This window comes from Protopterus annectens, chromosome 8.part0 (assembly GCF_019279795.1).
Source record: "Protopterus annectens isolate FY-2018-M chromosome 8.part0, PAN1.0, whole genome shotgun sequence".
NCBI classification, from domain to species: domain Eukaryota; kingdom Metazoa; phylum Chordata; order Ceratodontiformes; family Protopteridae; genus Protopterus; species Protopterus annectens.
The window spans coordinates 1,627,649,473-1,627,665,662 of NC_056741.1; the positions used below are offsets into that span (position 1 = coordinate 1,627,649,473).

At 37.1% G+C, this 16,190-nt stretch overlaps 1 protein-coding gene across 3 annotated transcripts in view; it reads left to right on the top strand.

Moving 5' to 3' along the window:
* The window catches only part of POU2F3 (POU class 2 homeobox 3), a 479,623-nt gene that overhangs the window by 446,860 nt on the left and 16,573 nt on the right, over positions 1-16,190 (top strand). For all 3 annotated transcript variants that reach the window (XM_044081151.1, XM_044081152.1, XM_044081154.1), the window contains one exon: positions 5,450-5,564. In XM_044081151.1, the coding sequence (XP_043937086.1) occupies positions 5,450-5,564 (115 nt within the window). The remainder of the gene's footprint in view (positions 1-5,449; positions 5,565-16,190) is intronic.

Below are 16,190 nucleotides of genomic sequence, written 5' to 3' on the forward strand. Positions count from 1 at the left end.
CCCACATTTTACTATCTCTGTTTTTAATTTTGTACATAGTCTCATGTAAATTCAATTATTCAAATTGTCTGTCTTCCCAGAACTGCTTCCTCTGCATTCTGTGGAATGTGTAGACCATTTGTAAACATATGTTCTCTAGCTAAAGCTTTTGAAAAATATTAATAATGCTTAGACCATGTTAATAAATATGACCTGCTTTCAATATGTTAGCACAATTTCCCTAGTGATCACAATGCCCTGACATGCTATCTGTTCAGTTATCAGTATCATACAATATGAAAAACAGCTCGCAAGATGTCTGCTCTTAAACCTCAGAATAGCCTTTGAAACTGTTCCTTATTCTAGACTTACTCCTAGCCAAACACAAAACTTTATAATTTTGGAGGTAATACAGTAGCATGGTTTAATAGCTGTCGATCAAACTGATTTCTCATTTTTAAGGCAGAAAGTCCACATACATACAGACAGGCGGACGGACAGAATCTCACACACACACACACACACACACACACACACACACACACACACACACACACACACACACACACACACAAAGGTACTTTTCATGACAGGAGTCTCAAAAGGTAAGTACAAGGACCACTACCATTTTTCCCCCATTTATTAATGACATTTATAAGCCTTATGCCTCTCGTTTTACCTACAACACCCACCTACTTATCACTGTAATATCAACCATTATAATGATTTGGTTCAGGTCATCTGGAAAGGATTTGCAGACCAACTAGCCTGCCTGGTGACTATCCCAGTAAGCAAATGGAAATAAATAAATAAAATAATTACTTCTTACTAACCTATTGCAAGGATTTGACATTACTGTGCCATTCTTTATAGACTTGGATCTAGACAAGGCCTTTCTAATGTTTAGTAGTAGTGCGTTTCACACTTGTCCAGCCATATAATGGAAGGTTCAGTTTTTAATTCTAAGAGTCTTGGGTATAACTACAAATTCTTCTTTGTTATAAGTATCTAATGGGCATTTCCATTACAATACGGAGTTATGAATACACTTTTAATTAAATCTCCTGTTATTAATCTGTAATGAACAGAATGTAATTGCAACTTTTGTAAATTTGGTTTATATACGAACTGCTTTACCTTAATAGCCTGCATAGTAAGAAACCTGACTACTTTCCAGACTGGTATTGGTGATTCTTAAAAGGATAAACAAGAGTACAGTATTCAGTATGAGGCTTAACTATTATTTTATACCATGGTATTATCACCTATTCCTACTTTAGAGAGAGACAGAGATCTCAATACATCTCTAATAGATCTAGAACATTTTCTTATACTCACATCTGCCTCAAAAGTAAACAGGTTATCAATAACTACCCCAAGGTCCATTACAGCTGCTACATCTCCGAAAAGAATGCTAAAGAGGGAGTAAGGATAATTTATGTTGACACTTAAGTGAACAACTTTTGACTTCTTTTCATTGAATACAATTAAGTTGTTTCCTACCCATGTGCCAAAGGTATCCAACAATTCTTGAAACCTAGCCTGGCTCTTAGTATTGGCAAATTTGCTGCACTAGGTTTTATTATCTCTTGGGAAATCAGATATGAAGATTGTAAACAGTTTGAGCCCCTTTAGAGCACCAGCTTCTTTTTTTTTTCTAATCAAACATTTCTTATTTTTATGCTACAGGATCTCCCTTCCAACCAGTGACCAATCCATATTGTAATAAATGTGTTAATATTGCTATCACTCATAATACTTAAGATTTTTTTATGAGGCAGAGTCAAAAGCCTGGACTAGGTCTAGGTATACAACATCTACCATAAGGCCTTGCTCTAAGGCTTCCTACACTATCTTGTAAAAACTTATAAAATTGGTTAAGCAAGAATGCCCTCTCCCTTGAAGCCATGTTGATAAAGATCAAAACCTGAGTGAAGATGTTCTACAAGAAATTCACTAATAATGCACTCAAACATTTCGCAAGAATATGGGTCAGACTTGTAGGAAGATAATTCTCAATCACAACAGATGAACCTCCTTTAAAGACTGATGCCACCAGAGCTTCTTTCCAATTTGGTGGAAGATGACCAAAGCTTAGGAAGTACTGCATGACTGGAATCAGATGGCAAGCAGTTTTCAGTAAGAAAAAAACAAAAAAAATATATATATATTTAACCCATCAGGACCTGTAGCTGTAAATGGCTTACTACCCTTTAAAACACATTCAAATATTATCCTTGGACATTATCCAACTCAGAAGTAATCCTATAAAAAGGGTTTGACATCTTTCAAATGTGCACCTGATACGTGTATGGGAAATAGGGTCTATAACGTGCAGTTGACTGTTGGCCTAGCTTACTGAGGTCTGATTTTAAGGCCATAATCTTGTATTCATCAACACTGAAACATATGTGTACTCCTGCCCAGTGACCCCAGGTCATGGCTGAAAAGAGAAAATAGACCAGCCCACCTACTTGGTAAACAAACAGTAAATAAGAAAATAGAGTAAAGAGACGCTGCTTAAACAAAAATAAAAAAAGGAGCAAGACCCCGTTGAGTTATTAAGATACCACCTTCTTGATTAAATGTAATAAACGCAGGAATTAAACAGCAGCATGAGTAAAAGTAGAGGAAAGCAAAATTTAGGCTGCAGACGGCCTGTCAGATATCAGCCCTATCCAAAGTTGACCTCTACAGGCATCTCTCTATAAAACAGATTTATTTAATCTGTTTCTCTGCAGTTTTGTCGCATTTAACTGAAGAATGCTATAACATTTATTAGCATTAGATTCATGGCAAACTTCAGAAACAGTACAGGCAAAGATGTTATATCATACATATATTATATCATACATCTTGCAATGGATTTTGCTTTAGTTTTTTTCTTCCTTAAAAACTATTCCCATTTATAAAATACTTCCAGAACCCATTCCCAGCACATCCACATTTGCACTCTACAGTTGTACTTGTAAATCATTATTTCTTTTTTTTTTTCCTCACATTATAAGGGTGTATATGGCCAAGCTTGCTATATGTACTATATGATGCTAAACAGATGCTCTAATTATTCTTGAATTCAGAAAATTGCATGGAACAAGCCTTCTACTAAAGATTGTGTCTTAGTCATGATAAATTCTGATACTTTAGCTATTGTAAATGTCATTATTTTACCTTCTATGCATTTAACTACCAGTTTCAAACAGTTTTTAGTTTTGTTGTTGTTTTATTTTGTTGCTGTATTATAAGACGATATTTCTATATTAACATATAATTTGTTATAATGTTTAAAATTCAATAAAAATATTTGAGTAAAAAAAAGAACCAGTCTCAGCAAAATTTAATCTATAATTTCCTGAAAGCAATATGACTGTTTTATATTTTACCCCTCTCTACTGCCTGATTAGTTTGTGATGAACTCCTGAAAAATGTGTGAACATTTGCCTTTTAATCCAACACACGCACACACACGCACACGCACACACACGCACACACACACACGCACACGCACGCACACGCACACGCACGCGCACGCACGCACGCACGCACGCACACGCACGCACACACGCACACACACGCACACACACGCACACACACGCACACACACGCACACACACGCACACACACTAATTCACATCAATGCCATTCTATTTCACTTTCTTTCCTGGGTATCATGTAAAATCTTGTTCAGTTTTCATTATATATTATTGCTGTCCATCTTGTAGGTAATTATGTGTGTAATATATATTCCCAATCTTCTGGAGTAATGAAATGCTGAATAGTTAATTCCTGAAACTCCAGGTAAGATGTGTAGGAAATGCATGTGAAAATCCATCCGTCCTCAACCCCTTTCACACATAGGGTTGGGGTGTCATTTCAACAGTGACAATCATCTCAAGGCAAAGTTTACATCTTCAGGTGGCTGGCCCTGCCTCGGTAGTTCATTTGTACCATACACTTGTGCACGCATTCACACCTACAGCCAGTTTATAGTGCCCAATCTGCCTACTGCGTGTCTTTGGAATGTGGGAGGAAACAGGAGTACCAGGAGGAAACCCACGTGACTGCAGGGAGGACTTGCAGACTCTGCACAGAAGGCACCCCAGCTGAGAATCGAACCAGAGAACCTTTTGCTGTAAGGAGACCGCTAAATGCTGCACCACCATTAATTCTCCTTGACATTAACATACTGGTAATATAGTTTTGACAGGCAGTAGTGATTTACACATCAGGATTAAAATATAAATTCCTGTAAGTAAATCGCCCCCAAAATAATCCTCCTTTCACTTTTACAGTCATGAGAACAGTAAATACTTTGCCCCAAAACAATTATTTTGATTTACTAAGTTTTATGAAGCAATATTTTAGGAACTGAATATTTGTAAACATAAAATTAGTAACATTGTTCACTAGAACTTTTGAAATCATTCTTTTTTTTTTTTTTTTTAAAGTATGTGGAAAGAATAAGTCTGTTCTTGTGATTGTTTATTTCTTTGGCTAATTCACATATATTATTGCATCTTGATGTACTCCCACTTGATCAAAAATGTGGAATAGAGTTCTGTAACCAGCATTCTTTTACGGAATTCCACAAAAAAACAATGCTTGTTAACTTGGATTTCATTTGTATGGTTCTAGTTAATATGTCAGAATCTGTAGGCACTTATATAAATCAATCCATTAAAATTATTTATCCTGGCCTACATAACAATGATTAAAATAATGTCATTTATCCAGGCTGAGTTGACATTTAAAATAATGTCATCATTAATCTTTCAGTAGGTGCCACAAATATATATACCCTCAAGTCTGTCTCAGGGGTCCATCTTTGGTATACTAAAATCTTCTTACTATGGCCATTATCTATATTTCTTTCTTCTTTCTCACATTATTATTACTACTACTACTACTATTATGATGATGTTTCTGCTTTTTGCTAGGCCACCTGCCTCTCTCCTTCTGCATTGATCTCTGCTGCAGGCTATGGAGATAACAGCAAAGCAGTATTTCACACTACCGTTTATTCAAAATCTTATCACCATTTGTGTCTCGCTAACACACTTGATAGCTAAGTGAATATCATACAGCATTCCTTTTTTCTTTTGCAAAACATATACATTTTTTTTTTTGCTTTAGAGTTCATCTCTTTCCATATGTAGCCCATAAGGTTCTTTTGCTGTCCTTGTATTGCCTTGGCTGCTGGTATATAAATGCTACTTATTTATACTGAATTGTAACTGAATGATGATTCTGCTTTATTTTTGTATGATCTAGGTTGACTTTGTAAAAAGTATACTGGAACAGTGAATGCATCATTCATCCAAGTGAATTACTAACCTAAATAAATACATAATTTCATAAAATAAACCTATGACCTGTAGTAAAAATCTGTGCAGTAAGGCAGAAAGTTAAGATTTCAGGCCTAATGCTAGTGCAATTTACTAACTATGGCAATATGTTACCAATTTTCTAGTGATGTCCTCGTCGTCTCCTGGAAACTCCAGTAGACCTTCTTCACCATGCCCAGCAGTTACACCACAGAGCAGCTCTCAAATGGCCCTCAGCTCATCAGGTCTGAACTCCACAGGGTAAGGTATAAAAACAAAAACACAAAGCAATCAGAGTGACATATATATATATATATATATATATATATATATATATAATCTTTAATGCATACAATCATGGGTCATATAACATATGAAGTATAAGTCACTTAAACTAAAATCTGGGAACAATCTCTGTAGCTGAAAGTTGTGAGTGCTGCACTTTATTAAAGGATGTTGTTAGAATCTCAGCATGAAACATTTAAATGTTAGTCTCTGTATGATCATTACTTTCATTTCAGTGTGTTATTCTTTCAGCTTTTCCCGGTTAGGGGTCGCCACAGCGGAACTCCGATTCACTAATGATTGGCAGTAGATTTTTTATGGGTGCCAGCTCGACACCCAACTTCAACGAAGGCATGCCCATTCTACGCATGTCTTTCACTCGACAGAGGGGAGGAGATGCAGACTCCACAGAGAAGGTGCTCCAGCAGAGACTTGAACGGGAGAACCTCTTGCTGTGAGGCAACAACGCTAACGCTGCACCACCACAGCTTTCTTTCATTTCATGTATCGTAGTAAAAACAGTATGCACCTGGAAAATTAAATGAACAGTACAGTAAAATAGATATGAACCATAGAAACAATTGTCCTAGAGAGGAAGACTGAAAAAACTTAAATGAGCCTAACAGAACTGGAAAAATGATCACTGACATTCCACAGCATTTGTATAAAATGGGTACTATTCTTGCTACTGAACTAAATAGCATAAAAATTACATATAAAATATTTGTCGTCTGTTAACTGGAAAACAAAATTATAATTGTCAGTACTATAAAATCTCTTTTGCCTTTTTATATTTTGCATGTTAATATAAAGCCAAATACGGTTTCCTTTTAGGAAAGTGCCCATAACCAAGCCATTTGAAAAAACGGATAACATGACATCCCAGAGCACATGGCAAACTCATTCCTAAAGAATAAGAATTTAGGCTGTGTGCTCCTGGCATTTGATAAATGCCCCTCAGCAATATAAGGTTAGCTAGAAAACGTATTCTTAGGGATTACTATTCAAATACTAGAAGCACTCCGTTATTAACCCTATAATTTTTTTCTCTGTATGAAGCATAAATTCTTGCAGGTCTAAAACATCTTTTTTATACTTTATTATGCAGATAAAATGCATTACAGTATAGATCTTATAAGTAATGTTCAAATTCAGGTAGCAAAAAATACTTAAATTCCAAAGTATAAGTAAATATTGAGGAATGGATAGAAGAGCTGGTAAAGTCAGAAAAGAAAAAAGATTTACTTATTTATTTTCTTGATGGAGGACCTGATTAGTTATGTGATTGTTTATAGATCCATAAAAACAAAAAAAAATGCGAGTATGCAAATCAAAACCAAGAATAAACAGTGCTCTGTTTTATCAGCTTTGTGAAGAAATTTTTTGGCCAGCATTTCCCACAAAAGCTCCTAAAACAAAACCCTAAAGTGTGATTTAAACCCTAACGGAGTCCCGTGATCACACCTCATGTTTATTCACAGGCAGAGTATATACAAGTCCCAAGCAGATTAAGATGAATGTCACAACATCAAGATGTAAGCATAGATGTCATGAAAAATAGACTACAAATTGTCCAGTAACACATTACACCAAAAGCAAAAAAAATGTTTGTAGATGTTCCACAAGCTTATATTGGAAATGCCTTACCAAACTAGCCCAACAGTTAACAAGAGGAACAACTTTAAAGGAAAACTCCACCCTCTCCTACAGTTTAGCTCAATTCTTAGGTTTCTTTTCTGCCTACAGTATGGTTCCAGTAATGTGTAGGTACTGCTGTCAATCATCGATGGGCAATTAATCTTGGTAATGTCAGGAGCACAGCAGCTGCTATAAAAAAAGAAAGCCGTGAAGCTGTTTTCCATCGTTTTTATTGCAGAGGAGGAGAACTTGACACTCCCCTTTCATAGTGAAACAAAGTAATTAGATCAGTCAGAGGTTTAAATGCTCTTGGCAGCTATACTGAAAAATTTAAATGTTGGTTATTTATAATACTTTATATGTTAAGATAACTTAAATGTAGTATCAAAGATTTCTGTGACATTTAGAGAACCATTTTCAAGCCCCCCCCCCCCCAAGGGGCAGAACTGCAGAAAGTGAGACAGGTAGTAGTCTTATCAACTAGGTGCACTATGTGCAGTGATAATGTTTGAAAAAAGGTCTTTTGTGCTTCTTTTTTGTCACATTCTTCCAGAGGATGGTGCATATCTGGTACAAACAGATCGAAAGTAAGAGATTCCCACTGACTTTGAGTAAGTTCTTACATTGTTATAGTGCATGAGCATTTTGTAGGGTCGGCCTTACGGCAAGTGGTGCCCTAGACAAAAGGGCTCCATAGCACCCCCCACACACGCACACACCACCTGGTGCCCCCCTCCTGGTCTTTATACCCCATCCAGTTTACCAGAAAAGCACCCCTGCTAAAGCAACGCCCTAGGCGGCTTCCTAGTTGGCAGTGGCAGCTGGTGACTTCAAATTAAAGGGGGGGCTGCAGGAGACAGCTGAATGGATGGGGTCAATGGGAGGGAGTGTGGCCAACTAGAAAGGGGTGAGGCTATGCTCAAAACCACAACAACTGGAACTTTAAATACGCTGCCCTGGGTGCCAAGCCATCATTACGAAAGTCCAATCAAGACAAAATGAAGTGTAGAAGAAAACAATATTTCAATGCATTGGCTTACATGACAACTTACTTAATATCTAGATGGAAACGCAAAGGTTGTGATGCATGAAAAAATAAATTACTTTTTAAATACATTACTGGAATGCCAGTCAGAATAAAGTATTAAAAAAAACAAGCAGTACTCAACTCAAACCATTTCTCCTTGCACTGCAGTTCTAATTATAATTTATATTCGGCTTTATAAAATTACCAAGTAACATGCTGAAAGTAGCAATCTCTGTGTGATATCCCCACTTGTAAAAATGTTTCTTATCCAAAAAAGACCTGCTGCCTGACAAATTTTGAAACTGAGAGTTGTAAACATTGACAGACTGGGAAGAAGAAGCAAATGTCTGAATGAATTCCCAGATGAATTCAAGACTCCTGTCACAGTTATACCTGCATGCTGAGTGAGTGTAAGAGTGGGGAAGCTGCCAGTTTGTATCTCAGCCTGTCTGGTTGAAATGGAGTGTGTGTTGCTTGGTGGCTTGACATTTGTCACATGCTGGTTTTGGGAAATAAGTTAACCAGTAATTTCACAAGTGTGCCCATATTCTTATTGGAAGATTAGGTAAGTGTGTAGTTAGCTTCTTAAAACGTATTTGTGCTTTCATTAGCTAGACTAGCTGCACTTTGCATGCATGCCTCTGAAGGCTGTTACCTGAAAAAAAATATGTAATTTCTTGGGACCAATTTCACAGCTATATCTTTAGAAAACCCAGAAAGTTTTGTGGGTTGAGGCCAACACTTAGACTTGTGTTTATACTGTTGTGGGAAGATGGCGGGATTAGTAGCTATCTCCATGTTTATCCACACATTATGAGATGGTGTGATTAGTAGCTATCTCCATGTTTATCCACACATTATGAGCAAGATTTTGCGTACCTAATTAAGTTCCTGTATTGCTAAAACAGTCTTCTGCCAGCAGCTCTGCTTTTTAAAGGCAGCTTATTGGAGCTTATTTGCAGGTGAATTCTGAGGAAATGTGGCACTGTGCTTTTCAGAGCACTAATTCAGCAAACGTGGTTTAAAATAGATTATTCATGTCAAAACATACAAGGAACAGATTTAGGCTGTTTAAGCAATGGTTGAAGTGAAGTGCACAGATGTTTTTAGCATTTGTCTGCCCTTAATTTATTGGGCTGTTTTTTAATAAAAACTTTATAAACTTTTTATTAAACCGTAGCCCAAATAAATTTACTGTTTTATATCTTGTAATGAACAAAAAAAGCAAAAGCAGCACCGTAAATGTAGTCCACTAGACGGAGGCCAAGTGATGTATGGTTCGGTGGGTGAACGTGACTCGAACGGGGCAGACGAAGTATTTATTTGTTTAGAGGCTGCGCTCCATAACTCAAACAATCAGGTTAAGCACTTTTTAAAAAACATGTTACAATGTATTCAATAGGAAAGTTTTTTTTTTTTCCTTTTTAATGTTTCTTATTCAAAGTTTTAATCATTTTTAATTAATGCTAAATGCATATTATATAAGGTATTTAGCATCTGTTATACAACATATATTTCATTCCATTGTACATTATTTTAATGTATTTTTAACGTATTTTAACATATTTTAACATAATTCCATTGAATACATTGTAACATGTTTTTTAAAAAAATGTCAATCAGGAAAGAGAGTTTCAGAAAATAGATACACTATTACTTTAAAAGTTGAATTAATGGGTGGCCTAACGGTTAAGGTGTTTGCCTTACAAGCACAAGGTGCTGGGTTTGAGTTTCACAAGAGATAATTGACTAGGCTTAAAATGGCTCGCAAGGGTATTTAGCTTAGTACTAATCTATGAGTCTATGAACAACTGTCTACTTGTTTCATGGGGAAGACATGATAAATGTAAAAAATGAACAGCAAACAAGAAAGCTCAAGATAAACTGCTTTAAAGGATTACTGCACAAGTTATGGACCACACATGATTGGCATTTTATTTAGTTTATGGGTAAAGCCTGCAAAGATGACTGCAAGTCTCTAACGAGGGTGGCCTAATGGTTAAGGTGTTTGCCTTACAAACACAAGGTGCAGGGTTTGAGTCTCACAAGGGATAACTGGCTAGGCTTAAAATGGCTCACAAGGGCAGTTAGCCTAGTATGAATCTATTAACCTATTAAATGTAATGAGCTTCTGAAAATACTGTAATCCTGTCCTTTATTACAAATACTGTCATATGCATTTCAATACCTAAGGCTTATACGTTATCTAGTTATGTAAATATTCTCTGCATGGCAACAATGAAAAGGCTTTCAGTGTTGGTAATTCTTTAACAGTATGCTTATTAAAGCTTACTTGCATCTTACAATCTCCAACAAGCTTACCTGATGGTCATTAAAGCATTGCTACTTAAACATAGAGCAACAGGGGACTGCGACAGCATGCATTTTCTGAATAATAAGAAGCATAAATCAACAGTATAAAAATGACAGAAAACCAAAACATTTTGCAAAATCAAGGACATATGAAAAGCCATGGTCGTACTTGTGGTCTACCTTGGATGGGGGAATACTCTGCACACTTACACTGCATAACTGCTCCTTGCCTTGCTTGGCCACATCCAGAGCCACTAGAATTGGGTGCAACAAGTATGTCACAATTTGAAATGTAAAAAAGGCAGGTTGGTTCCAATGCACCACTCCTTTAATAACACGAAAAAACAGGGTAAGCACTTTCACGGATGTCCTCTGCTTCATCAGACCATATAATAACAAAAAACCTACTAGTAAGGCTATTTAAACACTGAACAGCCAATAGGGAATGTAGGTTAACAAGCAGAATTAACCCACTCATACCATGTAGGAAAACAGTCATAAATATAAAATGTGTGCGAAATCTAGTAAAAAATGTATAAAGATGGAAACTCATAATTACAGTGTTAAAAAATTACATAGCATTTAAAACTTATTACGTATAATGTATATATAAAAAACATATATAAAAGATTTCCATGTATCACATGTATACAAAAGAATAAAAACATTCATGAATAAACCTATATAGGAGGCACACCAACTAACAGAGTATACCAACTAACAAGAGAAATCAATGTTTAAGGGCTCTAGCTTTGAGAAATGGTTTTAACGACACCATCCTGTTCAGGCCTGGGGGCTTATCAGCCTAAAAGCGCAGAATCCATTTTTGTTCAACAGCTTCGGTTTTATTGCTGAGGTCACCACCTTTGATACTACTATGTAGAATTTCCAAAACAAAAAACTTGAACTTGTGTGTGGAGCCTTCAAGAGCAACATGCATGGCCAGAGCACTAGTTTCTTTAGCATTTCTGATGTCCCGGAGATGCTCCAAAATTCTGTCTTTAAATGCTCTGTTGGTCTTACCAATGTACAATGAAAAACATATAATGCAGAAGCAAAAATACACAATGTTCTTAGTGTGGCAATCAGCATAGAAGGTTGTGTCTATCTCAAAGCCTAACTGTGGATGTGCAAAAAACCCTCCAACATGTATGCATGCACAAACTGCATCTCCTGCAGGCATTAAGTCCCCATTCTCTCAGAGTGAACATGATCTCGATGGCCTAAAGGTTTGTAGCAAAGCTGGTTCTTGAGGGATCGATTGTTTCTAAAAGTGAAATAGGGTTGTTGGCCTATCACTCCTTTCAGTTCTTGTACTGTCGAAAGAATATCCCAGTTGTTCCTAATCACATCGCAGACCATGCGTATATTGCTAGCAAAAGTTAGTGGCATCTTAATCCCCACCACATTGTCCGTTGTAGTACCAGTTGGAATATTTATGCCACTCACATTGATCCGAGTATCGGATGAAATGTTCGAGAAATAGGGTCTACAGCTCCCATTCCTCTCTCCCTCTTTCTTTCTCTCTCTTTCCAAGCATCACTAATCTGGGTGTCAATAACTGCATGTTTATAGCCCCTTTCAATAAATTCTTCCTTCAGTTTAGCTAAAGCCAATGTTATTTGTGCATCACTATGGAGACGCATCATCCGAAAGATCTGCCCTCTCAAAACATTAAGCTTGGTATAGTTGGGGTGCATACTACTATTGTGTAGTATATTGTTCCTCCTAACACTCTACCTGTACAGAGTAGAGGAAATGGAGTGTTAGAGCATCTTTACTTACTTTCACATACAAACACTCGATCTCATCTGATGAGTATGTGTAAGTGAATTTCAAAAAATCATTCAAGCCATCCAAATAATGCAAAAACTGCAGTAAATTCTCTTGTCTTGCCACAACATAAAAATATCCACAAAACATTTAAACCATTTTATCAAAGCACAATATCTGTTGGAAATGACAGGTTTGGTCTCCCAGTTAACTAGTGATAGATTGGCGTAGCTATTGGCACAAGCAGTGCGCATAACCACGCCAGCCTTCTGGATGTAAAAAGTATCATTAAAGATAAATGCATTATTCTCAAGGATAAACCTCTAGAAGAGTACAAATAAATTCAACTTTACCAGTGGAAAAACCATTAGCACAGAGTACTTCCCTAACATTTTCTATACCCCATCTGTTGGGGATAACGGTGAATAAAGAGGCTACATCTAATGTAACGAAAAAACATGGGCCAGCTATAACATCAGTATAACTACTTAACTCACTGAGAAACCCATTGGTGTCTGAGAACAGTGTGACAATTATCTAAAACTGAACGAAGACTCTGCTCTACAAAAATCGAAAGTGGTTCTGTTACCCAGCCTCTGCTTAGATACAATGGGTCACATAGGTGGATAGTTCAAATCCTTATGTACCTTTGGGAGGCCATACACAACAGGTTGATCTACTTTAAAGTATTCAAACAGTGGCTCCGACATTGATCCGGTTATTAATAAATCAAATACATAGAATTGTACTCTGTCCATAATCCCTTTCAATGCAATACTTGATATAGGATTGTAGGTATCAACCTCACTTAGCAAGTTCAACATGCTCCTTATATAAACATCTTTATCAAGCACAATCCCACCCCCCTTATCAGCTGATCGTATCTCAATGCTGTTCATATGTTTAAGCTCTAACAGAGATTGCCTCTCAGTACCTGACATATTAACAAAACCAGTACTTTGCTTCTCAGCAAATTTATCCCTTAGTTTGCCACAAACATCTTGAAACAATTCAATAGTCGGATTTGCAGGAGGAACAAAAGTGCTAGGCTTCTTAAATATACACCCATTCACCATATTACAAAAAATAGTTTTCAGTGATAGTCCTACCAAATAGCCATAGATCTCGTAACACATCCACCAAATCGGCTTGCTGAGCTGAAACAAATGTCAGGCTTCTATTAAGAACTGAAAGTTGTGCTTCAGTTAATGTAACAGAAGAAATGTTGTATACTAAACCTGCTTTGACCTTTTCCCTGTCCTTATCACCTCTTCCTCTCTGTATGGTCATCTCATTCTGGGATTCATATAGTGATTCCTGGATCACCCTCTGATTGGGAGCGGATCCTTCAATAAAAAAGTAGGTTGTACTGCATCAGATAGAACCAAGCTCCGTTCCGCCCTACTAGGACTCTTTCTTGGCACCATGTCTGATTTCTGCCTCACAACAGTATTGTTGCTCACCACAGCAGAGAAACTGCTGCTTGCAGTGTTTCCATTCAAATTGTTAGCTCGTGTCTTGGGCAGGTTCATTTCTAATATTTTCAACACTATTGCAACTGCCAGTGTAACTGGTTAGGCCACAGGAGCTTGCAATGGTTGCTGGGAGTGTACGCTGTATGTCTCACCCATTCCAACATTCTGATAGCTCCACCCATTCCCTGTTGAGCGCTGTGCTTGAAAATTGTGGCTAGTTACATCCCTAGACCATTAAAAACCATTACCACCCTGGAAATCTTGTTTGTCCCTTTGAATCTTCCTAATTTTGGTGGCTGAAAGCCTTTCATCATAGCCTGAGATGTTATCAAATAGGATATCCATCCCATCTCCTATAACATCATCCGGGTACTTCTCAAACATCACATTTTGCACATCTTGGATCTCTACATAATTCCACCTCTTCAGGTCAGAAAAATTTGATAAGCAACAGCATGTATTTGGTACTACACTCACATCTGAGTAATGGCCAATTAGGAAGGGCCCCCTCACAAAATGGTTGAATGGAGCCTCCCCCCTGCAGCCATTCCAAAGTCCCATTCCTTGGTTATTTCACCCCATTTACCATAAACACTGTAATGTGCATACTGCTTTACTTCTGCGATGATTTGGATTTCATTTGAAAGTTTTATTTTGCATTTTACAGCAAAAACTTTAATAGATATCTGCTAAACAAAGCAATGCAGTCTCACAATGAAAATAGACTTGGCATTAAAACTTCTCTGCCCTTGAAACTCACATTCATTGAAACAGCATTGAAACCCACATTCAAAGAAAATACATTTTGCCAGTGTCAGAAAAAGATTAACTTTGGGCTGTTTTAAAAAAAAAAACATAGACCCCTTGAACACAAAACATACACATGATCTTTGATGCACCTTCCTGATTGTATTAAATAATATTCCTTGTACAATACAGTACAGTTGTTAGAGGGCATATTAAACTTATCATTTTGAACATTTTTCCAGTAAACAATGAAACAAAATGCATGCGCCATTAATGACCAAACTGCCCACTTCAGAACATTTCCATCATAAAAGTCTATTCAAACTTCTACAGTCTACCAGTATCAGTAAATATGCACACACTGAAGAAATAAGTCCTCTAAATAATTCCACATTAAAGAATCTGTAACTATTGAGGTTGCTGCTAGCAAACAACTTTATATGTCATTGTCTCATCTACAAACAGTACCTGTTGCCCTTGAGGAATAAATTGCCTATGTTGCATTAAAAAAAAGATAAGCTAGTAATATCGCAAAAGGGAATGGATGGCAAACTGATAACAGGTTCATAGTTACTAGGTATCTTCACCAAAAAGGACTGTAGCATCCACCTCCTTTACAACACAGTATAGTATCAGCAATGCATCTACCTACTGTGGGAGTAGAACCCACAGTCTTCTGCATCAAAAGCAAGTACACTCCCTGTTGTGCTATTAACAATGCAAGCAGACTCATAAGAAGCACTAAACTTTTGTTCCCCTGCAGCTCTCAGCTCCTTGTAAAATCTACTCGACACTCAGATGCATCCCTGAACTTTGCAGCACAAGAAATCTGGAAAAAGCCAACATTTATTGGGGGGGGGGGACAAAAGCCCAAAAAACAGGGACACATTTTAAACATTGCTTGTATAATGTTGGAAGGTTGCTAGAATATAATGCTGTATTGCCACCATACATTTCACTGCCAAGTCTTTAACCCAGGGGACCCTGTGCAAAACAGTCAGAGCAACATACCACTATATCAAATCATCTCTTGTGAAAGAGAGGAAGACTGAAAATTAAATGGCTGCCATTTAGTGAATTCAGTTCTCACCATAGCTGTCAACCTATTAGCACAAAACACCTGAACAAAGCCAATAATGGGGGGAACACAGCCCACAAACATACTCGGTGAATTCAGTTCTCACCATAGCTTTCAACCTTATCACAAAAAACCTGGACGAAGCCAATAATGGGGGAATACAGTCCCAAAAAATAGGGACAAATTTCAAATATCCATGTTATAAACTTAGAAAATACCTTGAATAAAAGGTTTTGTGCTGTGTACTTTTCTGAAGAATATGAAGTTTGAAATTCAAATGCCTGTTATTTTTATTTAACATTTGTTAACCAGGAAAGTCTGACTTGGAACAAAAGCTCATTTTCAGCAGAGCAGGGAGAAACCCTCGACACATGTTCTTTAAAAGATGGGAGGACATGCAGACTCCACACCAAAGGCACCCCAGCCAATAATCAAACCAGAGAACCTGTAGCTGTCAGGCAATAATGCTACCAGTGCACCACAGCACTACTGACTTAGCAAGGAAAAACAAATGCAGAGAAACCACAGATCTTTGGGAAAAAAAACAAAAG